Genomic DNA, 26544 nt, shown 5'->3' on the forward strand with positions numbered 1-26544 from the left:
CATTTTTTTTCATATATTTGTTGATTGATTGTATATCGCTTCTGAGAAATGTCTGTTCAGGTCCTTGGCCCATTTGTTGATTAGGTTATTTGTTGTTTTGGTGCTTAGCTTTTTGAGGTTTTTTTTTTCTTAATATATCCTAGAGATTAGTGCTCTATCTGATATGTGAGGGGTAAAAATTTGCTCCTAGGGCCCTCTTAAAGGTCCACCTCTCAGCAGCACCACAATGGGAACCAAGCCTTCAACACATGGGCCTTTGGGAGTGTTCAACCTCCAAACCATAGTACCTATCCTGATATTTGTTGCTGGTATTGACTAAATGTTGCATTTGTTTTCCTTGTCTGTGACTGCTAGATACCATTAGGTGTGCAGTTGGTAATTGTGGGTCAGGCTGCTATGATATTGTAAGCAGTAACTCCAAGAAAGATGGAAGGGAAAACAGCCCCGGCCTCTCTGGGCTAGCAGCCTGTTATGGTACTAGGAGGAAACCCTTCTATAACTCTAGCCTCAGGGGGGCCCAGCCCATCTTTTTAGACTTTGCTCTGCTGCTTAGGAGTCAGAGAACATGAATACAAATCCGTCTTCAGTTGTGAACTTTTCCCCAGACCCTGGACCCAGTTGTGTTTGCTGGTGAGGTCTTCTTGGATTTGGTGCGCCAATTCTCACTTCAGGGCTGTCCAGTGCTAATCCCCAACCTGATGTCCAGCTGCAGGAGAAAGATCAATTTTTAACCAGCAGATAATCTTTTTTTATGGGAGAAAGAATAGAGAACAACAATGAAAATAACATCTTGTTGTTTCTGATACATACCCCTCACTGACATTTAATTCAATGTGTTCATTTGCTACATGGGAAACAAAAGGAGTGAAATAACTTTAGCAAGATTATAAGGCTAGTAAGTAGCCAAGACAAGTCTAGGGTCCTTATCTTCTGACTCCCAGGCCTATGCACATTTTTAAAATGCCACATGATCTCTGGGTTTTTAGAATAGATTTTAAGCTGAGCTTCCAAAGAGTAACAGAAATGTTTTTAAGAAAATAATAATAACAGGGATTCTCTGGCTGAGTGAATAATGGATTATTTAAAAGATAGGTCCTTTTTTTTTTTAAGCTTTATAGTGATATTTCTGTAGTGTGCATCAAGTAAGAAAGCATTGAACATGTGCCAAAGATGTCATAGGACTTCTGTGTTTAGAAATCATTTTTAGTCAGAAGAGTTTAGATTAGGATAAATAAACATTTAGAAACAGCTGTTCAGAGAACAAGCAGAAGTTTAAATTTTTCTATCCATTTCAATTGAACCAGAAGCAAAAACATAAAACTGAATAGTGAGGGGAAATGATTTTATTCACACAAAGCAAAAGCAAAGTACTTAGAAATAGGATTAGTAGATTTAGATAGATGTTCTGTGAAGGAAAGGATACATTTTTTTTTGGGTGCCCAAAAGATGAGTCAGTTGAGGGCGAGCCAGCTTCTACTCAAGGAGTCTTAACATTAGATGCTGGTTTTGGTTAGATTAATGTGTGGAGATATGTGTGAACTTGGGAGAATAAGTGACAGCAGCTGAGATATTCTGTAAACTGGAATATTATTTTGTGCCAACAGGTAATAAAACCTATTAAAAAATAGCAATAATTAAAAATGTGGTACTGATGCAGAAACAGACTGTTAATTAGCTGAACAGAAAGCCCAGAAAGTATATTTGAGTATGGATTTAGTTCATGATAGAATTTCAGTAAATGAACCCAAAGGAATTGGTTAAATATTGGGGAAAAAAATAAATAAAATCTTTAATCAGTAGCCCAAATAAACTGCAGTTAGATAACAGATTTAAATTGAATGAAGTAAAACTAACAAGAGTTAAAAGAAAATACAGGTAAATGTTTGTCTAATCAAAGCAGGGAAGCCTTTTCTGTTTAGTCTTTTTTATGCACATCAGTTAGAAGGAACAACTAAAAATATCTGAGTTTGTAAGTACTTACTCTAGGCAAATAGTATATTAAGAATCTGGACCTCAAAAGGAGAAAAGGGTACATTGTAATTTGGCAGTTTGGGAGGAAATAAATCAACTTTCTGAGTGAAAGTTGGTAGAAACTAGTATCTGAGCTGGCATGGTGGCACAGGCTGTAATCCAATGACTCAGGAGGCTGAGACAGAAGGATCACAAGAGTGAGGGCAGCCTTAGCAAACTGGATAGGGCCTAAGCAACTTAGTGCAATCCTACCTCAAAATAAAAAGGGCTGAGGACTTAGCTCAGTGATAAAAAGCACCCCTGGGTCCAATCCCCAGAACTCCCCCACCAAAACAAAACAAAACAACAAAACAACACCATAGTACCTGAGTTCATATTTTAGTACCTCTACTCCCAGTTGACAGTAATATTAACATGGAGTCAGTTTCCTCATCATATATGGAAAATTACTACAAGTACTGTTTTTTTTTTAATCTAATTTCTGCTAAGACTTTAACACACTGGTTGTTCAACCATTGGTGACTTCTGATCAGTTGTGGCAGGAATATTTATATGATGGATATTGGCAAATGCTGCAAATTGGGACACTTTTTAAAGAGAGCCATTTACCAACACAGGTAAATAAGATTTGTTAGGATGAAATGTGATCATGCTTGATTAAGAAATAAACGGTGCTTGTTTTGCTTTTTACTAACATGAAGGAATTTTGAGGTATCCCTTACCTGACAGCCCATTTTCTGCTCTCAATAAGCCATGTTTGTGCATTTGAAGTCAAAGGATGTTTTCATAGTGTACCACTTAACACACACAGCACACATGTCCTTTTTTCTTCTTAATATACAAGTGTTTTCAGATGTGCAGTTTTCCTCTGGATAGTTTGTTGAAAAGTGTTTCAGTCTACCTGACCTTACCTGAAATACGATATTGCTTCCTTTGTCTCTGCTTTAACCCATATACGTGTGAACTGGTGGGTACTTTTGATTTCTTCTCCCCACACCCATCCCTCTCTCCCTCCCTCCCTCCCTCCCTTCCTTCCTTCCTTCAATACTGGGGACTGAACCAGGGGTACTCTACCACAGAGCCACATCCACAGCCCTTATCTATCTATCTATCTAACTAACTATCTATCTATCTATCTATCTATCTATCTATCTATCTATCTATTGCGGAGACTGGCTTGCAACTTGGGATCCTCTTGCCTCAGCCTCTTGAATCTCTGGGATTACAGGCTTGTGGCTGAAATTATATTTTTAATTGACTTAGAAACTATTTCCTGTCTTTGATCTTGTTCCAGGTACTTTCTTATTTAAGCTTGAGCATTTTGTTGCTTCGACTCTTCCTGGCATTTTTGGTTCTGGTTGACAGGGATAGATAGGCTTGCTCTTCTTTCTTGTGTTTTAAATTAATGAATTTTTTGAGCAGTTTTATGCCAAATGCCAAGTGCCAATGTCTCGGCTTGGCACAGAATCACGAGCCACCACACAGCTTTGTAGGTTCAAACAGCAATTCTTTATTCCTGATCTTACACCAGCCTCCACACACGTTCAGGGGCAATTCCAATATCCGATCCCAAATCCTACTCCACGAGGCTTTTTCCAAATCCCATTTTAATCTCACGAGAACTCAACAGGAACAAGCAGCAGGAACACCCTAATCCCAGCAGCCATAATCTTCAACCTCAACTTCCCTAAAACCCATATTCTTAAACCGGGAAACAACTTAAACCGGGAACACCCTAAACCCAAGGACCGGGATACTTCCTCAAACCTGCAGGATACTTCCTCAAACCTGGATCCACCCTGATCACCTTGAGCAGGGTCATCTTACTAAAGCACACAAGCAAGGTCGCAGCAAATTTCCAAGGCAAGTCCATTTAACATGGGGTACACTGGCAAGGATACGATGCGTCAATACCTACTTGGTAATGGCCCTCAGCAGTTTTAAGCTTACAGAGAAATTGAGTAGAAAGTACAAAGAGTTCCTGTATATCCCCCCCCCCCCAACCTTCCCTGTTAATTTGGGGGTATATTTGCTACCACTGATGAAATACTGTTAATATACATAGTCCATAGTTCACATTAGGGTTCACTGTGTTACATATTTTATAGGTTTTGACAGGTGTATAATGACAATCATAATATCAAACAAAATGGTTTTTCACTGCCCTAAAATTAAGTCCACCACTTAGTCTGAGTCTAAGTCGCTCAGGCTAATCTCAAACTTGTGATCTTCCTTCCTCAGCCTTCCAAGTCACTGGAATTAGAGGGCATCATGTCTGGCTCCTCCATCTTTTCATGACTTGATAGCTAATTTCTTTTTAGCGCTGAATGATACTTTCTTGTCTGGATGTACGCACCCACCTATTGAAGGACTTTTTGATTGCTTCCATGTTTTGGCAATTACGAGTAAAGTTGCTAAAAACATCTGTAGGCGGGGTTTTGTGTGGCTAAGTTTTTTTCATGTCCTTTAGTTAAAGACCAAAGAGTAGGATTGCTGGACTGTTTGGTAAGAATTATGTTTAGTTTTATAAGAAGTCACTGAACTGTCTTCAAAGTGACTGTACCATTTTGTATTCCCACCATTTTGTATTCCTTCACATCCTTACCAGGATTTGGTCTAAGTGTTTTGGGATTTAGCCATTCTAATAGGTATATAGTGATTTTCGTTGTTTGCAATTCCATGAATACATTGGAGTATTTTTTAATAACTTTTCATCTGTGTGTCGTCTTATGTCTGCTCAGAGCATGTGCCCATTTTTAAATGGAGTTTTTCTTAATGTCAAGTTTAAGAGTTCTTCATGTATTTCAGATAGCAGTTCTCATTAGATATGTCTTTTGTAGGCTTGTCTTTTCATCTCTTAAAATTGTCTTTTGCAGAGCTAAAGGTTTTACTTTAATAAATTCCAACCTATTTTTTTTTCATGGCTCTTAGGTTTTGATGTGTAAAAAGTCCACCACTAAACTCAAGATCACCTAGATTTTTTCCTATCTCCTATGAATTTTATAGTTTTTGCATTTACATTTGAATCTATGATCTGTTTTCAGTAAATTTTTGTGGAAGGTGAAATTTGTATGTCTAGATTATTTTATTTTATTTTATTTTATTTTATGTGTAGAAACCTAGTTGTTTCAATACAATTGGTGAAAAGTCATCATTCTTCCTTGAACTGCTTTTGCTCCTTTATCAAAGATCAGTTGACTCTATTTGTGTGGGTTTATTTTATGGGCTGTCTGTTCTCTTCCATTGATCTGTTTGTCTCTTCTTTTGCCAGCAACACAATGTCTTAATTACTGTGGCTTTATAATAAGACTTAAAGTCAGGTAGTGTCAGTCCTATGACTTTATTCTCCTCCATCAGTATTGTGTTGGCTATTCTAGGTCATTTTCATTCCATAGATTTTAGCATCAGTTTGTTATAACCATGACATAACTATCTGCAGTAGGTTTGCTTTTTGCTCTTTTGTTTTTTGTGTGTTTGTTGAGGATCAAATTGAGGGGCTTGAGCATGCTAGGCAAGTGTTTTATCACTGAGCTGTAGCCCAGCCCTATAAGTTTCCTTTTCAAACTAAGAATTTTATATTTGCCTTTTATATTCAGAGACATTTTTTACTTTTGTTCTTGCTCTAAAGCCATTTACCTTATACTTTTTCTTTTATAGGTGTCATTGAGATTCATATTAGTCAATACAATTAGTAATTATTGTAATAAGCCAATTGTATGGTAACTTATTATATTTCTGTGTTGTATAAATTGATGCATAAACATTTGCATGTAATATATATGTACATATAGAAGTCTTGTGACTACTGTGTAGGGATTTCTCTCCCTTAAAACCTTTTCTTGGGAGAGAGGGAGCAAGAGGCAGCTTTCATAGACTCTGCCAAGGTCATATCAACCTGTGAGATTCCAAAACACCCAACTTGTTGAGAATCTCATGCATTTTGAAGGATGTTACTATTTGGAAGTTTGTACATAATAATATAGTAGAGACAGAAATGAGGGGGCTGAAATCCATTACAATAATGACCTCAAGCATATCATTTTAAGTATTATGTCACTTCTTACTTGTCTCTTCTTCTTGACCAAGTTTAAATTTATTTTGTAAGAACACAGAAGTTCTGTGAACATGAGATAATAATAAATGTCAAATAAGCACAATGCTATAGCAAGAGTAAGCCATCTAGAAATATTAATATTTAACTTTTAGTTACACTTGATATAAGACAAATAATAGAAATGTTGGAATTTTAAATATTTTAAATATTCAGGGCTTGCTTTATTCCTATTATTGGCAGTTAGAGCTTAGTAGATTTATATCCCAAGAAGCTTGAATATGATATTAAGTTTTTACTATTTGTAATTCAAAGCCTGAATTGTGTTCTAAAGAATTATATTTTCATATTTATGACTTATTCCCTTATAAGCTGACAAAAGTTTCGGTAATTTATAATAGCATGCAGAGAAATACTACTACTTAACATTATAAATATTTAATTCAAGCAGTCAAGTGTCATCAAGTTAATATTGTTGTGTGAAAACTTGCTTTCTTCTTCCTGCTTAGAGTGGGCATCTTCAATATTAGCAGAATGTGAAAAAAATCCACATATATTTCCCAAGATGAGTAGCATGAAAGGGAAGATCATCTAATTCCTATTTGGTTTTAGAATATTTTTTAATTTATATATAACAGTGGAATGCATTATAATATATGGAGAGCTCAATTTTTCATATCTCTGGTTGTATACTTAGTATACTCACACCAATTTGTGTCCTCATATATGTACTTTGGATAATGATGAGCATCACGTTCCACCATCATTTCTAATCCCATGGCCCCTCCCTTCCCCTCCCACTCCTCTGCCCTATCTAGAGTTTGTCTATTCCTCCCATGCTCTCCCTCCCTATCCCGCTATGAATCAGTTTCCTTATATCAAAGAAAACATTCGGCATTTGGTTTTTGGGGATTGGCTAACTTCACTTAGTATTATCTTCTCTAACTCCATCCGTTTACCTGCAAATGCCATGATTTTATTCTCTTTTATTGCTGAGTAATATTCCATTGTGTATATATATATGCCACATTTTTTTTTTATCCATTAATCTGTTGAAGGGCATCTAGGTTGGTTCCACAGTTTAGCTATTGTGAATTGTGCTGCTATATGCTGTTTTTAAGTCCTTTGGGTATAGATGGAGGAGAGGGATAGCCGGGTCAAAGGTGGTTCCATTCCTAATTTTCTAAGAAATCTCCATACTGCTTTCCATATTGGCTGCACCAATTTGCAGTCCCACCAGGGGTGTATGAGTGAACCTTTTCCTCCACATCCTCGCCAACACTTATTGTTATTTGTATGCATAATAACTGTCATTCTGACTGGAGTAGTTTTGATTTGCATTTCTCTAATTGCTAGTGATGATGAACATTTTTTCATATGTTTGTTGATTGATTGTACATCATCTTCTGAGAAGTGTCTGTTCAGGTCCTTGGCCCATTTATTGATTTATTATTATTATTTTATTTATTATTATTTGTTTTTTTGGTGTCTAGCTTTTTGAGTTGTTTATATACCCTAGTGATTAGTGCTCTATCTGATGTGTGAGGGGTAAAGATTTGCTTGGTTTTAGAATATTAGTGAGCTTAAATGCTTTGTATTTTTTGACCTCCAATATTATTATTTTATTTATTTGAGTTTGATTTTTGCTTATAACTTTTATCCTGTTTTTAGTTGGGGGTGGGCATTGGTCTTTTTCTCATTGATTTCATTAGCTTTGTGGTTGGAGGTAAAAGTGGTTAACTGTGATTTATTATAGGCTGCAAATAGGCTTTCCTGCCTTCTAATTTTATTTTGGTTTTGTATGCATACTCTTATAAGTCTTTTTGCAGTTAACACTGTACTTTGAAAACACTTTCCCATGCTAATCAATTTTTTTAATAATATCACTTCAGATGTTTGTATAGCATTCTGTTAATTAGGTTATAAAAATGATTTATAGTCCCATGTGCCTGAGATAAGATTGTCTTATGGCCTGAAATTTCAATCAATAAATACGTTTACTGTTACTTTCTTATAATAATAAATATAACAAACAAACATTTATTAAACACCCACTAAGAAATATAATTGAATTAAATTACTTTATCTTATTTGATTAACACATTTGTTTTTAATAAAATTTTGAGTTTTCAAATTTGAAATGTTTTTATCTGGGAAAGTAACACAAAGTTTTTCTGAAACTTTTGGTTCTGTTGGCAAGTTTCTAAAGTATCCAGTTATAATACCTAGTAATATTTGCTTATGTGTAATTTTTAAGAAAGTAAAAAAAAGGGGGGGTTGGGATGTCATTTTTAGTATTCTTAATGACCCAAACTAATTTTTAAAAAAATTTTAAGAGCTTTATTTCACAATGACATTTGTTAATAGATTCCCTCTTTGATAATACACAATGTTGCATCATGACACAGAATAAACAAACAGGTCATTGTTTGAAATAATGGTCACTGTGTTTAAAGGACTGTGAATTTTTGTTTTGCATTGTTTTTATTATACAATTTTTATTCTAGAATACAATACATAATATATTTTGACATGGTCTGATACAAAGATATTTATTTTTAGATACAATATTAACAGTTGGCAGTAATTTTGAGACTTTGAACAGTTTTTATATTTTCACATACTATGTTGGTGCTGATTGTGTTCTGCTCCCTTTTCAAGGATGGGGTTACTTATAGGGCGTACTTAAGTGGAGAAAAGCAGTCACTAAAGATCAGGTTGAGGTAGAGAAGTGCAAACTTATCGATTTCCATGAACACAGGTGTGTTAGGCCTTAAAGGGGTCATATAAGCAGAAGGAAGAAGATGGGAGGGTCAATATTATCAGGCTGGAGGAGGGAAGTGACTGGATATATTATAGACTGGTATGCTGCTCAGTCAGTCAAGACAAGTGAAGCTGTCACTGATGTGTACTCTAAGTCCTCCAGCCCTGGTGCTACTTCCTATTTGCCAAACACCAACACAATTCCCATCTGAGTAGATGGCACCACTATCCTTTGAGCGATTCAAATAAGGATCCTGTGAGTCATTAATTCTTTTCCCTCACCTCCATATTTAATGCACTAACATGTGACAAGTCTCCAATCCTTTTGTTCTGTCCTATGCCATCACCATCCTCTAGGCCAAGCCACGATCATCTCACTTGGATTTTTGTATGTCACCCCTTGATCGTGTGTTTGCCCTCTTCAAACCATTCTCCAGAGGTGCTAGAGAGATCTTTATAGAATTCAGAACCGGGGCTGGGGATGTGGCTCAAGCGGTAGCGCGCTCGCCTGGCATGCGTGCGACCCGGGTTCGATCCTCAGCACCACATACCAACAAAGATGTTGTGTCCGCCGAGAACTAAAAAATAAATATTAAAAATTCTCTCTCTCTCTCTCTCTCTCTCCTCTCTCACTCTCTCTAAAAAAAAAAAAAAAAAAAAAAAGAATTCAGAACCTATCCCTCTGTATGTTAATGCTTTCCACTTTTTCATTGAATATTAACTGCATTTAAAAATAAAATTATATATATAATATATACATAATTCTCTCTATATTACATATAATACACCTTAATATAAAAATACATATATTTTTTGTACTGGGAATTGAACCCAGGGATGCTTAACCACTGAGCCACATCCCCAACCCTTTTTCATTTTTTGTTTTGAGATAGGGACCTACTAAGTTGCTTAGAGCCTCACTAAGTTTGCTGAGGCTGGCTTTGAACTTGCAGTCCTCCTGCCTCAGTCTCTTGAGTCATGTGTGCCCCCGCACTTGGCAAAATCCAATTTCTTTACAAAGTCCTGCAGGGTCCTCTGACTTGCATCCTGACTAATGATTCTGACCTGCTCTCACATCCTCCTTCACCCTGCTTTTCTTGTGTTTTTGCTTCTCAAGCAGGCATGTCCAGTCTTGTACTTGTGTTCCTGGTGCTCTGGCTTGCTGCCTCTTTTCCATCTTTGGGCCTAGGTTCACTTTTGGCTTCTTCATTGAGACCTTCCATAAACATGCTTTTCAAAGTTGTCTTTCAGTTCCCTAATACCATTCTTGTTTCATTTATTCATATCTGTTTTATTACCTTTGTTGTACTTGATTACCTGGTTAGAATCCATCCATTCATTCAGTATCTATTTATTGTGCACCTAGTGTATGCCAGGCATTGTTGGTGGTACCTGGGCTTCATCCATGGGCAAAAAGCTCAAAAGAGAATCCCTGTTTTTATTGGTACTCACATTAAAATAAAGAGAGAAATAGTACATAGTAAACGTGATATATTACTACGTTGAATATGTTAGGCAATACATTAGAAGTGGCAAGTGTGATAGAGAAAAATGGAGCATGGTAATGGAGATTGGGGATTTGGAGGGGTAAGGAGCAGGATGCATATTAAATACTGTTGTTATGGGAGGCCTCATTGATCTGATGACTAATGTAGGATTCTTTGGTTTCTTTAACTTTTAGCTTCAGCACCAGTCAGCAAAGTGAATAAGTACTGTGCTTCTTCCAACTTTCATTCCACTTGGGGAAGAAAGAACCTCATCATGTCAAACATTACAATTGACCCGGATGTCAAGCCTGGCGAATATGTCATCAAGAGCCTCTTTGCAGAATTTGCTGTTCAAGCTGAAAAGAAAATTGAAGTTGTAATGGCTGAACCCTTGGTGAGTTGAGCTGACCTATAAATCTGAAATATTTTCTTGACTTTTGCATTAACCATTATAATACAAAATTTCTGAAGGAAATTATATACTTGGAAAAAAAGTTTAAGTAATGGAGTGGTGATCCAGAAATCTGCAATGATTTTAGAATCCACTTTGATAAATTACCATAAGCACAACAACAACAATAACAACAACAACAACAAACTTGACCAATGGGAATTATGAAGTCCAGATAAAAACATAATAGTAAATAAAGGAACTCTAGGATAGTCTACAAGTTGTCGTTAAGAATGTAGCCAAAGTTATAATAAACTAGTCATTATATTTTTATGCTTATAGTACATGAGGCATAGCTAGGGAACATGATGGACTCTTAAGTGGTGACAGCCTGTGATAAGGAGGAAGGAAATACTTTGTTAAGATTCTGAACTGTTGTAAGTGCTGCCCATGATAGGTGACAAAATGGTCGGACAATAAGAAAAGCAGAGTGACGGCAGAGACTATTTAGCTATTATATCCAGTTCAGATTGGAATGAAAAGGTTTGTGAACTAAGTAAGGCATAAACAGAAGAAGTTGCAGAGGAAAGCGAGAAAAATGACAAGTAGAATCAATAGAACTTGACAGGTAATCAAATAGGACTTGAGAAGTAATTAAATAGGAGTAGCATTTTAAGTGAAAGTTAAGGGTTAAGATGCTTTGCAGTATTAAGAAAGATGGGAATGCATTTTCTTGGGTAAAGCACACAGGAATATCCTTAGGTTTGAAATCTTTCAATTTGGTGCATTGAACTTGATTCACTGGAGAGCTAACCATGTGGAATTCCTTGATTGGTGGTTGGAAATTCTTCTTCAGAACATAAAGAGATGGAGACTAGAAGTTGTATATTTGGGCATAATCTATATCAAACCCCAAAGAGTAGGTACTGATATCAAGGGAAATGGAGTATGGAATAGAAATATCATTGCCAAATATTATAGAGACAGAGTGCAATGAAAGAGGCAATTGGATTTGGAAGTAAAGCAGTCTGGTCACTAAGAGAACAAGCTGAGCTTGTCAATATACCTTGGTTCAAGGCGCTTTGAAAATACAGGTGGCAGTTTAAGTTACTCTTTGGGTTTAAAAGGATGGGGAATATGGTGTGCTAGGATCACAGTGTAGGTTAGAAGAGGGTTAATGGCAATGGAGGTAAAGATGAAGGACATATCAGCTGAAACTCTTTTTTAAATATCTTTATTTATTTATTTTTTATGTGGTGCTGAGGATCGAACCCAGTACCTCACAAGTGCAAGGCAAGTGCTCTACTGCTGAGCTATAACCCCAGCCCTCAGCTGAAACTTTTATTCCTCACACAACTGGGTGATAGACATTCATTTCCAGTATGCGGTTTGGAGGGCTCATCGCTGTCAGAGGTCCAAAGCCATTAAGTGGCCGAGTGGGAGTTAGGTGTACTAATATTGGCTGTCTGCTTCCTCAAAGGAAGGAGTAGAGGAGAGGTGGTGACCTAGGGAGAGAGGGAAGGTGAAAGAAGTGTTTTTACATGCTCTTAAAATTCTTAGTGTGGAAGGACTTAAAATTACTGACTGTTTCTCAGAAATTCTACTTAATTCTGAGAATTAAGTAGAAGAAACTAATCTGAAGAAAGCATTTATGAAATAATGCATTCTGGGCTTTAATACATAATAATGAGTTAAAAAACCACCAGCCAAATGTATATTTCAAAACTGTAGATATCATTATATTCAATTTAAATCATCCCATGATTACTTCCTACAATAATAATGATTATTTTGTATGTATTTTTGCAATATGTGCACAGTATAAAGTTCTGGTTTATAAATAAGGGTTACAGAAAAGCTTATAGACCTGAATAAATAATGATACGTTTTAATTATATATGTGCTTAATCTACAAAATGTTAATTTTCTTTTCAACAATCTCTGAATTGTGATAAATTGCTACACTCATCTATGTAAACAGCATACAATGAGAAAGGAAACCCCTTTTTTGGGAAAATATATTAAAAACTTAAGGGAAGTTTCAGTAATGCATAAAAGTAGAGATTTATAGTCTAAGAAGTGCCCAGCACCCATTCCCCAGCTTGAGCAATTTTCAACTTGCACAGCACATTTTAAAATCACTGCCAGTTTTATAAAATATTCGCTAGTATTGCCATGTTGTGTGGTCCTAGGAGTTCTCAAATATTATATGTCCCTAAAGGAATTTTTAATTTCCAAATGTAAAGGTCTTGAGAGTGAAAGTATTAAATGGAAAATATGGCTGAGCTTACCCAATGTGACAGAGTCTATAAAATGACAATTTAAAATCCCTCCTTTCCTTTCCGGTGCCCTGTCCGTGTCTAGATTAGTGTTGGCTCTGCCGAGGGCATGCAGGAGCTTCTAGCCAGCCATGAAGTATCCATCACTGTGCTATTTTCTTTTCAATCACCTGACTTTTCTTTGTCCATGATACACATACTACTTTCTGCTTCTGGCAACTCTGTCCCTTGTCATTCCTGTGGAGTAGGTTCTAGCATCCTTAGGTCATCCCAGGTGCTCCATTGTCTTGTCAAAGTCAGGGTGATGTCTTACGATTCTCCTATCTTGATATGCTATGATACTTAAAATGTCTTCTATATATTCTTTTATGCTGGTGTGTGTTTTTATTATTTTCCCAGCCTAAAATTTTTTAAATTTTTTTTTACATTTTAATCTTTTTTTATTATTGGTTGTTCAAAATATTACAAAGCTCTTGACATATCATATTTCATACATTAGATTCAAGTGGGTTATGAACTCCCATTTTTACCCCGTATACAGATTGCAGAATCACATCGGTTACACATCCACATTTTTCCATAATGCCATATTAGTGACTGTTGTATTCTGCTACCTTTCCTATCCTCTACTATCCCCCCTCCCCTCCCCTCCCATCTTGTCTCTCTACCCCATCTACCGTAATTCATTTCTCTCCTTGTTTTTTCCCCATTCCTCTCATAACCTCTTATATGTAATTTTGTATAACAATGAGGGTCTCCTTCCATTTCCATGCAATTTCCCTTTTCTCTCCCTTTCCCTCCTATTATAATTTATTTATTTTTATGTGGTGCTGAGGATTGAACCAGTGCTTCACACATGCTAGGCAACTGCTCTCTCACTGAGCTACAGTCCCAGCCCCTAAAATGTTTTAAACTTCTGTATTTTAAAATTCTACTCATCCTTCCAAACTTCCTGTTTGTTCCCTCTAACAGTGTTCCTACCTCAAGCCAAATAAATGTTTTACCTATTGTCTATACAATGTAAATGTTATGCATCTTAATTACCATGTAGCAATTTGAACTTACACTGTGTCTTTGTGTGTACATACAGATCGTGACTATGAGGTATTATGGTTAATTGCTTACCTGGTGGTGTTCTAGTCAGCTTTTTTACTATTGTGACCAAAAGACCTGACAAGAACAATTTTAGAGAAGGAAAAGTTTATTTGGCTCACAGTTTTAGAGGTCTCGGTTCATAGATGGCTGACTTCATAACTATGGGCCCTAGATGAGGCAGAGCAGCCGAAGGGTCTGGTGGAGAAAAGCAGCCCAGGACATGGCCAGTAGGAAGCTCTGCTCACCAGGGACAAACTGGTCACTGGGGACAAACACCAAAGGCATGTCCCCAGTGACCCACCTCCTCCAGCCACATCCTATCTGCCTACAGTTACCACTCAGTTAATCCACATTAGTGGATTAAGCCATCTATTAGGTTACACCTCTTATAATCTAATCCTTTCACCTCTGAAGGGGTGTTCTTGCATTGTCTTGTGTATGAGTGTGTGTGGGATGCCTCATATCTAAATCATAGCACCTATCTGTCTCCACTGATTTGAGGTGCCTGATGTCAGGAACTTGGTGTCCCTTCTTTGTGTCTATAACACTGCCCATTGTGGTTGGGACTTGGAAAAGGTGTTTGTTAAGGGCTTGTGTTATAAAGTGGAATTTAGCCTTAAGTAATATTGCTCTGATTTGTGCTCCTTGTTCTTCTAATAAAACATAATGCATTATTCTAACAGTTTCTAGAAGTTCTTTCAGAATAGTCAATGCAGATTCTATTTTATTTATTCATTAAATATCATTTCAGAGATACCAGCTATGCACTCTTAAGATGAGATTATAAGATGGTGGTGAATAGTGGTACAGATTCCACCAGAACATTGATGTTTCTACCCATCATCACCCTTAGAAGAGTCATCCTTGCTTACTCTCCCTGACGTACCAGGAAATCCCCCAAATCCTCATCCTATCTTACAGATTTTTACCCATTACATGTATGTGTAAATTATTCCTCCTTATCTAGATCTGCTTTGTTTTCATTTATATCCAGGTGTGGGTAGCTTGGCAATCCAGAGCATCAAGGTAGTGAAGATATATTTAATGTATTTTGTGACAGTGTTTATATTATAGATTCAAATGCTTTTATTGTGATTTCATTTATTTTAAAATGTATCCTCTACTCTGAGGCAATAACCAATGGTGCACAGTGACTGAGTTCTCAAAGCAGAACAGAGTCACTTTAAAGAAAACAGCATAAGGATGCTAGCAGGGCTCGTGGTCAGTTAGGACAGTAGGTTATGGAATCATCTGAAAGCACAAATGTCAATGGCTTTTGTTGAAAGAACTTAATCTGCCACATAATGAGAAAATGTTTTTTTTTTTCCATTTCCCACGTTAGAAACCTTAATAAAAAAGGAGGGTAAGGAGGCCAAAAGAGTCAAGGATTAGCTGAGCTTGATTTTTACTAACAATTTCATTTTCATTTTAGGAAGAACATTCAGGAAGGGCAGTCATTGATTGAAATTGCAGCTTACACTCTATGCAATCTAGTACTTTAGGTTTCTTTCTTCCTTTTTGAAAGGAGATGGATCGGTCTTGGGTAATGAGCCAGGGATAACCAAGCACACCTGTTAATCTTTTAGATTGCAAGTGACTCGAAAAGAAGATAGAAAAAAAGGCTTTAACTAGTCATCGCCTGATTTGGACCTGATGTATGTGGTTTAAGCCCAGCATTTTAGAAGCTCTACAATTTCATGACAAGGACTTGGTTCAATCCCCAGCACACACACACAAAAAAAGTATAATTTCCATTGTTTTTTGAGAATATTGAATAATATTGAAAATATTATATATGTGTGTATATATATGTATACACATACATATAATATCTATTAAAAAGTGTTGTTTTTTTTTTTTTTGGTCTGGTCTATTTGTTCCAAACTGCATTTTCTTACTAGTTTTGCCTCCTCCTCTAATGTTTATTTTCACATGTTATATTTTTAAAATGAGGTGCTAAACAGCTGATTGAAAACCCATGTACTTGGAAGAGCCTTTTTGACTGTGATCTTTGGTATGTAATCGTGTGCACCATCAATGTCAGATCTTTGTCTAGGGTCTAATCAGGGTGCTCTTGCAGGATCCTGAATGGGAGAGATTGGTCTTTGGCTGCTATTGTAATGGGGAGCTAGAGGCAGAAGATCACTGGGGCTTTGCTATTCGGTATATGAAGTTTTACTTACTCTGTCTTTGGTATTATACCCATCTCCATCTGCCACATCCCTTAGTCAGCATCTATCTTGCCCTTTCTAAAGAAAGACCGTTCTTCAGATGGCAAGAGAAGGGATGGTCACCTTTCTAAGCAGGTAGGAGAAGGTAGAAAAGGAAGAGTCTTAATCTTTCTTATATAATCTTTTTAAAACAATCTTAATAGACCCTCTTATTTTTGTCCTTACTTGAGCTGTACTTCCAGAGTACCCAAGGTTTCCAATTCCTGAGCCTCCTAGGAGTCTCACAGCATCCGCTGGGTTACCCACCCATCACTCTCTGAAGGGTGTGAAAGGCTCGCTTCCCTGTGGGTGTGTTCCAGTGTCATTTTCTCCATGAACACCTCAAATCTTCTACCCCATTCCACCTTCCTCTTCTAAGTCTAAGATACTGTACTTTCCCTTTGCTTTTGCATTAGACTCTCAGCCCCACAAGGGCAGGGAGTTTTCCATCTTGTTCAGGGCTGGATCTTAGAGCTGAACAGTGCTTGGCATACTACACACTCAGTAAAAATTTGGGCGAATGCCTGCTGACTGAAGGAGCACACATCTGACTCTCCCTCTTGCCTACTAAAGAATCCCTGTTGTTTGTGTGGCTTTTTACCTCATCTCCCACGCACTTGTCCTTTTGGTTTTAACTCCTGTGAAAGTTATTTTGTTATCATCTTAGTGGGGATTTAGGGGAGAATGTAGTCTGTGTGTTCAGCTTGCCATCTTTAATTGGAAATTATTGAAATAACTCAGGCTTACTGTTATCATGCCATCAAAATCTTTTCAATAAATTCTCTTGCTTTCCTCAGGAGGGACTTGGTGCTGTTAGTAGTCTGAACATATACAGAAGTTGTAGAATCAAATTAGAACATAAAGAATTATGGATCTTAGAATCATTATTAATTTTTATATTATGAAAAATGGAAATAGTTCTAAAGGTTATGTAATAAAAATGACTTTTCTACTATGAATCAAGCTAAACACTGTCAACAGTTTTTAGTCTGCAGTGTTTTCAAGTCTATTATTTATCCATCTCTGTAGCACCTGTCACCTTTAAAAGAAACACATACAAATGTGTGTAATATATGTATATTTTTTCTATACCTAAATATTTTTACTTTATATTGGTGGTGATTGTATATTAGCCCATATAAATTTGTCTCACTTTTTTTTCTTTTCCTTCCTTCCCTCCCTCCCCCTCTCTCTTTTTCTTTCCTTTTTTTTTTTTTTTGTAGTAAATGAGGCTTAAACCCAGGGCCTCATCCATGCTAGGCAGATAATGTATCACTGAGCTACATGCCCAGCCCTTGTTTCATTCTTTCCAACAGCTGAATATTATTTCAGTAAATGAAGGTACGATGATCATTTTTAAGCTAGTCTATTGATAGTTCTACACCCAAATTTGAGGCTATTGTGAAAAAAATTGCTAACATTAACAATTTAGTACATAATCTTGACATTTATGTATGTGTGAATATAGATACTAATTTATTTACTTTTTTAGCTATTTGTGATAATGGGGTTGCTTAGGATAAAACATTTTGAAAGGCTTATTTTTTTTAGAATACTCACATATTAAAAGACAGTACAATGGTCCTCGCTGTGGTTTCAGTTACTGAAGGTCAACTGTGAGCCAAAGACATTAAAGGGAAAATTCCAGAAATAATTCATAAATTTTATATAGCTTTTATTGTGATATACTGTTAATTGGTCTATTTCATTATTAATCTGTTACTGTGCCCAATATATACATTGATTTTGTCATAGGAAAAAACATAATGTATTTACTTATTATAAACTTAGTCTATACGCAGTCCATACATATAGGAAAAAGCATAGCATATTTAGGGGTTACTCCTCTCCAGGGTTTAAGGCATCCACCTGGCGTCTTGGAACACATCTCTCACAGATAAAAAGGATCTACCATTTATCTTCCTGAACAATGATTAGGACATCCTCAAACACATTATAATCAAACTTAGAGGTTAATACAAAGTCCTTGGTTGGTAATTTATTTTTAATACAGTCCATTTATTTCATATTTTTGTATTAGTAATGTGAGTTTCCTTTTCATTCAAAAATTATTTCTGACTTCTTAATTATGGAAAAAATAGCTCATCTCCTTCAGGAAAAGCTCTGTTTAGATGTCAAGTCTTTAGAAAGTTTTGAGGAAGTGTGGGTTTGTGGAGACAGTAAAAAAAAAAAAAAAAGTTAAATGCAAGGCAACTGTGTGTTTCTGAAAAGATTATCATGCTCTTTTTTTCTTCTGTATGGTTATTAATTTTTTTTAGATTTGATCCCCCTCTTCACTGTAAATGTTGAATAAGTCAACTAAGTTGGGGAGAAACCCCTTGCTGTATCTCCCAATTCCACTTTGGGTACTCAGCTGAAATTACAATACTAAAATCCCTTTAAAAGCTTAATATTTTTTCAAACTTTGCTTATTATCATGATTATGAGATGGAGTTTTGCTGTGTTACCCAGTCTAACTCCTAGGCTTAAGTGGTCCTCCTGTCTCGGCCTCTGAGTAGCCAGGACTTCAGGTGTTTGCCACCACTCCTGGCTTGGTCCCTGCTTTAAGAAATAGTGTTTTACAGGACTTACTAAGGAAATTACTAGCTGTTTTACTTAAATTTTAGAAATAATTGATTGTGCAAGATATATAATTGTACAGAACCATCAGGTAGTATATGAATGGGGTGTAGTTTGGTTTTACAGATAAAAGTCTTATTCTGCAAGAAAACTACTGATGTGTGGTTAGCCTCCAAGGGGCCAAGTGCTAAGGACATACCAAAAACTTCCTGCTAAGAAATTAAAGTGCCATGTGTTCTGGTGTTTTTTCTGACCCCATTTAAATTAGTTAGAAACATGATTCTCTGACAGATTGGGAGTTTGCCATTGAAATACTGAAATGTATTTCAGTGGCAAATACATTTGTGATTTTTTTTTAAATAAAGAATGTCATAAATGAGAGGAGATTTGAACACTACTGCATAGAAAAGCTTCATAAATTTTTTCTAAATTTACTTGGCTCTCTGCCAATTGAATGATATCCTTCCACTTAGACAAGGGCCAGTCTTCCTTCCTTCCGGGAGGAAGTCTTCCTTCCTTCCCAGGTATACCTAGAAATAATGCTTTACCAGCTCTGGGGATCTGTTCATCCAGCCTCATTGACACCTAAAAAAATAACCATCTCAGCTAGATAAATCTTTAGGTGGTAATCTCAGAGAATGCTATATTTTTCCTTGACAGCACTCTCCTCAGTATATATTTATATATTGGTATGATTATTCAGTTAATGTCTGTTTATTATTTATTTTTTGTAGTGCTGGGGATGGGTCCCAGGACCTCACACTGGCTAGCCATGTACTCTGCTATGAGCCATGTTTCCCAAACCCTGTTTTTCCTTTTAAAGCTCATAGTAGGCAGAAACGCTCTTGCTTTGCTTACCATCATATCCCCAACACGTGAAAGTGCCTGGTTCTTAAAAATCAGGGGATACCATTATAAATATTGTACACAGTGGAAATGAAGCAAGGAAAAAATGGAAGAGAAAATCACAGTTCTTTGTGTGTTAAAGCATATAATTCACAAAATACATGTACAACTATCATAATCCCTGACCAGGAGGAAAACATCATATAGCATTTTTTATTAATTAACTGGTTAACAGACTTCTAAAATATACCTTTTGCCTTATATTTTAGGTTGTCAAGTTTTTTAAAAAATTGAACTAGCAGAGTCTTTAAAAGAAAAGCTCCTTGTTGATGTATAATATCTAGTTTTTGTAGACCAATGATATTATTCTAAATATGTAACATTAATATTATTGGAAATTAATATATATTAACAAAAACAGGTATGGCTACTTAACAGATTTCTTTTAATCTTTTTAGACTAATTAGACAATTACTGAGTTAGAAAGACCAATCGTGTAATTCAAAAAGGCAAAAGTGGGAATTTTTTAAAAAGTCTCATTTAATGAAGTAGAAAATCAGTAGGATTATTGGTAAATAAATTCAAGGTAAGGTTATTTTTGAAATTAATAAAACAGTTAAAACACATCTAATATCAAATTAGGAATGATGAAGAGGCTGAGGAAGTAGCTTGGTGATACAGTGCTTAACTAGCTCCTGAGAGCCTCTGGATTCCATCCCCAGCACTGCAAAAAAAAAAAAACAAAGTACAAAAGCAACTGTAAAAGGCACATGTACGGCACAGAGTATGTACTTGGTACGTGACAGACTGAGTTCTTAGTTTACTTTGATTATTTCAAAAAATTGTAAAGATTCAAGCATTCATGTATAAAATACAGTGTCTTGCTCATGGTGTTACTGATTGTCACTGAAACCCAGAAGTTATACATTAAGAATCAACTTGTGGCTAGGGCTATGGCTCAGTGGTAGAGCACTTGCCTACCTAGCATGTGTGAGATCCTGGGTTTGATTGTCAGCACTGTATATAAATAAATAAAATAAAGGTCCATTGACAACTAATGTGTGTGTGTGTGTATGTGTGTGTATACACATACACACACACACACATATATGTATGTATATATATGTATAAATATAAAGAATCAACTCGGGCAGCAGGTATATATCTAAATAATATAATAATGAGGGGAAATTTCAAGGCCGCAAACTACTTTTCTAAAGCAGTGGTGCCAGATAGACCATGAGCTAGTTTTTCAGTTTCTAGAAGTAGTTCATTTCATTCTTCTTTAAATTATTACAGTGAATAGAGAAAAATGGAACCCCCACCTCATTTTTTTCCTTAAAAGTAGTGAATAGCTGATAACAGTGTTCGACAGTCACTGGCTTTTCAGATGAGAAAACTGAGGCACAGAGACCCTAAGTCCTTTCACCCCTTGGTGGTGAAGGCTGCTGCTCAGTGAACGTGGTGAATGAATTAATGAACACATGCCGGGGCTTTTGAACTTGACAGGACCTATGTTAAACTTCAAGCTTATCATCTAAGAATTGTTGAACTTGAATTTGGCAGAAAAAGTGATCATGTGACACAGCCGCTTTTTGTAAGTGTGGCTGAGAACCACTTTTACGGGAGGGTTTGAGTCTTAGTCCTAGATCAGGGTGAGGTAAGGCTTCCCTTCCTCCAAAATAGCCTAATTACAAATGAAACAAAAGCAGAATCAGGTCGCAAATTTAAAGTGTTTATCACATGGAAGATTTCTAGTATTTTGTATTATACTTTTTTTTTTTTTTTTGTAGGAGAAGCTGTTGTCCAGATCTCTTCAGAGGGGTGAAGACCTGCAGTTTGATCAGGTGGGTCAGTTTTAGAGGATACTTTTTCCTGGAAGGAAAATGTCTTTCCTAATGATCTGCTCTGAATATGTCCAATATTAAGAAGTTTCCTTATTATTTTAGTGACTCTGTATCTCCTTATGCATTAGATTCTTCTGGAATTGGTAGTTTTTTGTTTGTTTGAACACAGAATAAGTTATGAACCTTATTGATTTTAGTCCACTTAGCATTTTAAATTTTTTTACTTTTCATTGTTAATCTCTTTAATGTTTCTTTTGAAATTTTTCTCCGAAAGTTTCTGATTACACTCCTCACTCTTTTCTTAGGTGCCAAGTCTATGGTTTTTATATTATAATATTTTACATTGTTAAATTTATTTTTTTACTGCTGGAGCTTTCAGAACCTATAAGTAGGATACTAGCATTTAAAAACTCATGTGATATTGCTCTACTGTTGGTTTTTCTTCTGCCTGAGATTAAATGTTGGCTTAAGTGCTCTTTTATTATAATTATTTTATTAAATGTTGATTACTTGGAATAACCAATAATCTAGATTAGCTTTCTGTTGCCATCAGTATTCATGCAAAATAATATATCTAAGAAATAGTTCTATTTCTTAGATATATTTACTTAGTAGACATTTTCTTAGTAGACATTTACTGCGTTCTTGGATCCCACTCCAGTTGTGCTAAATCAGAATCACCAAAAGTGGTGTATTTACAATATAGCACCTGTATTTGTGGGGACTCTGTAGGGGACAGCTCTCTGAGGCATAGACTTAGTAAAAAGATACTGATAGACAAACCATCAATAGGGAGATAAAGCCTTTGTTACAGTAAGATCAACTAAGGCAATGTTTTTCAAATTTTGTACTATTGTAGAAGTTATTTAGATTATTCACATCTTGAATCTACCTCATTAATCAACGTATACTCAGATTTGTAATCCAATTAAACATCAGTTTAAGGAAATTTTTAATTTATTGTATGATGATGAAAAATGGAATGATCATGCCTCATAGCTTGTTTTTGTTCCTCACAGTAAAGTTGTATGTGTGATGTAAATATTTTTAGAATATAGTTATAGAATCAAATGATGTTGTATTGTCCCTTCTTTAGGTATTAAAACAGATTTCCTTTGAGCCATACTGTTTCATAAAGCATTTTAAAACATGGTTAAATGGAATCTTTTTACTTTAATTACCTATATTAGAAACTATTTACTTGTCAAATTATAGTTAATTTATAATAAAGAATGATTGAAGGAGGGGTAGAAGTAATAAAAAAGAGTATCCTACAGAATCAAATAACCTACTGCATTCTTTTCTATTTTCCCCCTGATGTATATTTTGATGTCATTTGCAGAATATGAAATATCAGAAAAATGAAATGCTTAACATGTAGAGACATCTTCATTAATGGAGTCTTCCTATAATCATAGAACAGAAAGAGACCTTGAATATTTCTGTAGCCCATATTTTTTTCAAACAAGTCAGCAAAGTGAAGCATGTTTGACTGTATGCTAATTTAAAAATAATAATTTTTGAGTCAGATGCAGAAATTCTTATGAAGAGAGAAAGTTTTTCTTGGGACACACAAGATAAAGAGTGACCGGTCCAGGCAGGTTGGGTCAAGTTGGGTTTATTAATGAAATGAATTTGTGATGTTTATCTAGAACTCAGGCATTTTCAAGGGTACCTGAAATTCAGTAACAGTTTTTGTCACACTACACTTACCTTTTTTTTCTTTTTATGCCACTGGGACTTGAACCCATGCCTTGTGCATGCTAGGCAAGCGCTCTGCCACTGTGCTGCACTGCTAGACCTACTGTATTTACCTTTATTGCTGTCCATTTGTATGTTATCAGCTTTGCAAGCTTGTTTCCAACAGGCTTCTAACATGTGGACTTGTGGATATCAGAGTAATTGTAATTTTCTCTTTTGTTTCATAGTAATACATAGAAAATTGGAGCCTTCTTCACAGTTGTAACATAGTGTAGTTCTCTTGTTCCAGCATGTCTTCTTGCATAGAGTGGCAACATTTTAGAATCTTGTTCACATAAACACAAGGGAGTTGCCAGGGCAGGAAGAAGTAGGGTTTATTCATATTATTTCTAACATTTTTCCTAGACTTATTGTGTATATAATCAAGGATATTACTGAGGGGCTTGTTTTTACGTGTGTGTGTGTGTGTGTGTGTGTGTGTGTGTGTGTGTGTGTGGCACATGGAGGCAGGAAAATGTTGAAAATCGCTGTGCCAACTGAGTTACTTTATTCATTTCCAAGAGATTACTAATAGGGTTAGGAGTATGATCTGTTCAGTGCTAAATTTTATTTTCTGATTATGTCTTGTGTTTCAGTTGATAAGCTCTATGAGCTCAGTAGCAGAGCACTGTCTCCCTTCCTTACTTCGCACCTTGTTTGACTGGTATAGACGCCAGAATGGAACTGAAGATGAGTCTTATGAGTATAGGCCTCGATCTAGCACAAAATCTAAGGGGTAAGTGGTGAATTTTCTAGGTGTTTTACTTGGTACTAAAACACTTTCAATGAAGAAAATTATAGGGTTATCAACTAAGATTGTTATTGTTTTGTTTTTAAGCAAAGAGCATGGATTATTTTTGTTATAAAGGTGGTAGGAAGGAGAAAACTCTGTGTCTTAATGCAATACTAATTTGGGGTTCTTGTTTGGGTTCTTTGCCTCAATGGCAAAGTAAGAGCAGGTCCCATCATTGGAGTAAGGTGTGCCATGCCAGTAGTTGAGTGAGGAATCCTAGTCATAAAACTTAAAAGCCATTCAGAGAAGGTCCATTTCATGTGATTTTGGAAGGGAAGCAATTGTGATACACGAAGAATCAGAAACTGAATTATCACACCAAGACTCTTGGTGCTCAAGTGCTAGAACTTATCTTCTCCACCTTCAGACTTCTCAGGGAGATTTTGGATTACATATAACATCTACTCTGCTCAGGCGATTGCCCATGGTTTAGAGTATTGAATTTAGGAGTTTTCAGCTTAGATTTGTGAGGTTACTTTGTAACCTATTTCATCCAGAGAACTTATTACTTTTGTTTCACTTGTTAATAAAAAAATTCACCATCAAAGAGGGTGTGATGGTAGGTTTTCTAAAGATAGTTTAAAACACTCTCTCTTACTAATACTTCCATATTAAGTTTGATTTCTGTTAGATGTAATAGTGAATTGTATGTTTAAATACCCAATGTATAAAAAGAAAGAACATGCCATGTATACACTGAGTTATTAAAGAAAACCTTCTACTCAAAAATCACTGTACCACACTGCACATAGTGGGAACACAGTAAGCAACATGAACTACTGACCAATAGCTATTTAAAACTCCGTGTCTTAATGCAATTCTAATTTTGGGTTCTTGTTCCAGGGATGAACAGCAACGTGAAAGAGATTACCTTCTGGAAAGGCGGGACTTAGCAGTAGATTTCATTTTTTGTTTAGTTTTAGTTGAAGTTCTAAAGCAGGTGAGCTCTTCTGTGTCCACAAAGTCTGTATTTCTCATCCTTACCATGTCTTTGTGTTTGTTTCCTTATTTAGGATGTTATGTCTAACATTCTGGCCCACATAAACCAAATCCCTTTAGCTTAATTATATGTCTTTGAATTCTCTGCTGCTTTCCACCCTGTACCTATCTCTACTTTCTGTTCTTTTTACCTTTCTTTGCCAACTAGGATATGAAATTTTGTTAGCAAGATGGAACTTGGTGGAAATTGTTTTAAATATGGGCTTTAGCTGTAACTACAGTCTACTTGTCATTAAGTTTACTTCTGCTTGATTTCTCTTCCTGAACCCCTCTCAATTGCATTCCAACCTGGAATAGTTGAGCAGTTATAGTTCAGGAAAGGGGCTGATTTGATAAAGTAAGATCAAATTGTCAAGTGCACATGGTTTCAGGCAAGAATACCTCAGAAGAAGGTGTGTTTATTCATTTAGTGAATGTTAGAATGTCTGTGTGCACTGACATTGTTTCAGGACTGAACACATGAGCTTCTATCTGAAGGAGATAGACAGTAAATATATAAGTACACAACATCAGATACCATCTTACATTTCCTAATCAAGATAAGTGCCAGTTTACATGCAAATACCTCTGCTGATTTTGAGGGCTTTGTTTTATTTTAAAATCCATAATCTCTAAAGAGTTAAGTATCATTCAAGAATGATCCATGTATTTCCAGCCACAAACATTGTATTGTTTAGGAAAAAGTCAGATAATTAAAAAACAAAAATTATATTTTGCATATAACATGTTCAGACAAGGAGTTTTTATTATATAAAATGGAATATTAGACAATAAATAGTAAAACTAAAATATAAAAGCTAATTGACAGTCTGTTTTTTTATACAGTCAATATGCTAATTAATTACATAACCATTTCTACTTTGATTCTGTTTTCCCAATGTATGTGAAAAGACAATGATTTGGTACTGTGAAATCTGCAAATAATAATACTTTTAAGTATGTAAAGATAACTCAAGGTAAAATCTCTAATTTGTACCTTTTATATAAAGGTTCCTTAGTAGATGTAGGAAACAATTTTCTCCGTTCCTTGTGCTTACAAGTCAGATTTGATTTCAGTGATATCTCAGTGTGGCTGGGGTGCTAAGACCCTAAGACTGAAATAACTAGAGTGGGAGGAGCTGATGACCAGAAAAATCCATAGACCCAGAGAGGATTGGACTCCTGCTCCTTGTGCTTGATCCCCAACATCTCCTGTGAGCTAATGTAGGTCATATGAGTGTTTTGGTAGCAACCACATGCAATATTTTGCTTAGTTAAATAGCAGAGTGTTCTCCTTCCAGTCTGAGAAATTGCAGACTCCTGACCTGGACATCAGGCCCTCTGAATTCCAACTCCACAGTGCCTTTCTACTTTGTTTCTCATGACATTCTCCTAGCAGCCAGTCTCTCTTCTCATCAGGAAGTTGTGCCTAATTGCAGTTGACTTCAGAGCTTCAAATCATAGGCAACTGGCCTTCTCCTCCCTGTCTACTCCCCTTCCTGTGCCTTTTGTA

At 35.9% G+C, this 26544-nt stretch overlaps 1 protein-coding gene across 1 annotated transcript in view; it reads left to right on the forward strand.

The window, feature by feature from the left end:
• The window catches only part of Fryl (FRY like transcription coactivator), a 232914-nt gene that overhangs the window by 93932 nt on the left and 112438 nt on the right, over nucleotides 1-26544 (forward strand). Inside the window, exons 4-7 of the mRNA XM_077803150.1 lie at nucleotides 10467-10666; nucleotides 21467-21520; nucleotides 23857-23996; nucleotides 24897-24993. Coding sequence (XP_077659276.1) covers nucleotides 10547-10666; nucleotides 21467-21520; nucleotides 23857-23996; nucleotides 24897-24993 — 411 coding nt within the window. The 5' untranslated portion in view covers nucleotides 10467-10546. The remainder of the gene's footprint in view (nucleotides 1-10466; nucleotides 10667-21466; nucleotides 21521-23856; nucleotides 23997-24896; nucleotides 24994-26544) is intronic.

The sequence above is a fragment of the Urocitellus parryii genome, chromosome 10, assembly GCF_045843805.1.
Source record: "Urocitellus parryii isolate mUroPar1 chromosome 10, mUroPar1.hap1, whole genome shotgun sequence".
In the NCBI taxonomy this organism is placed as follows: domain Eukaryota; kingdom Metazoa; phylum Chordata; class Mammalia; order Rodentia; family Sciuridae; genus Urocitellus; species Urocitellus parryii.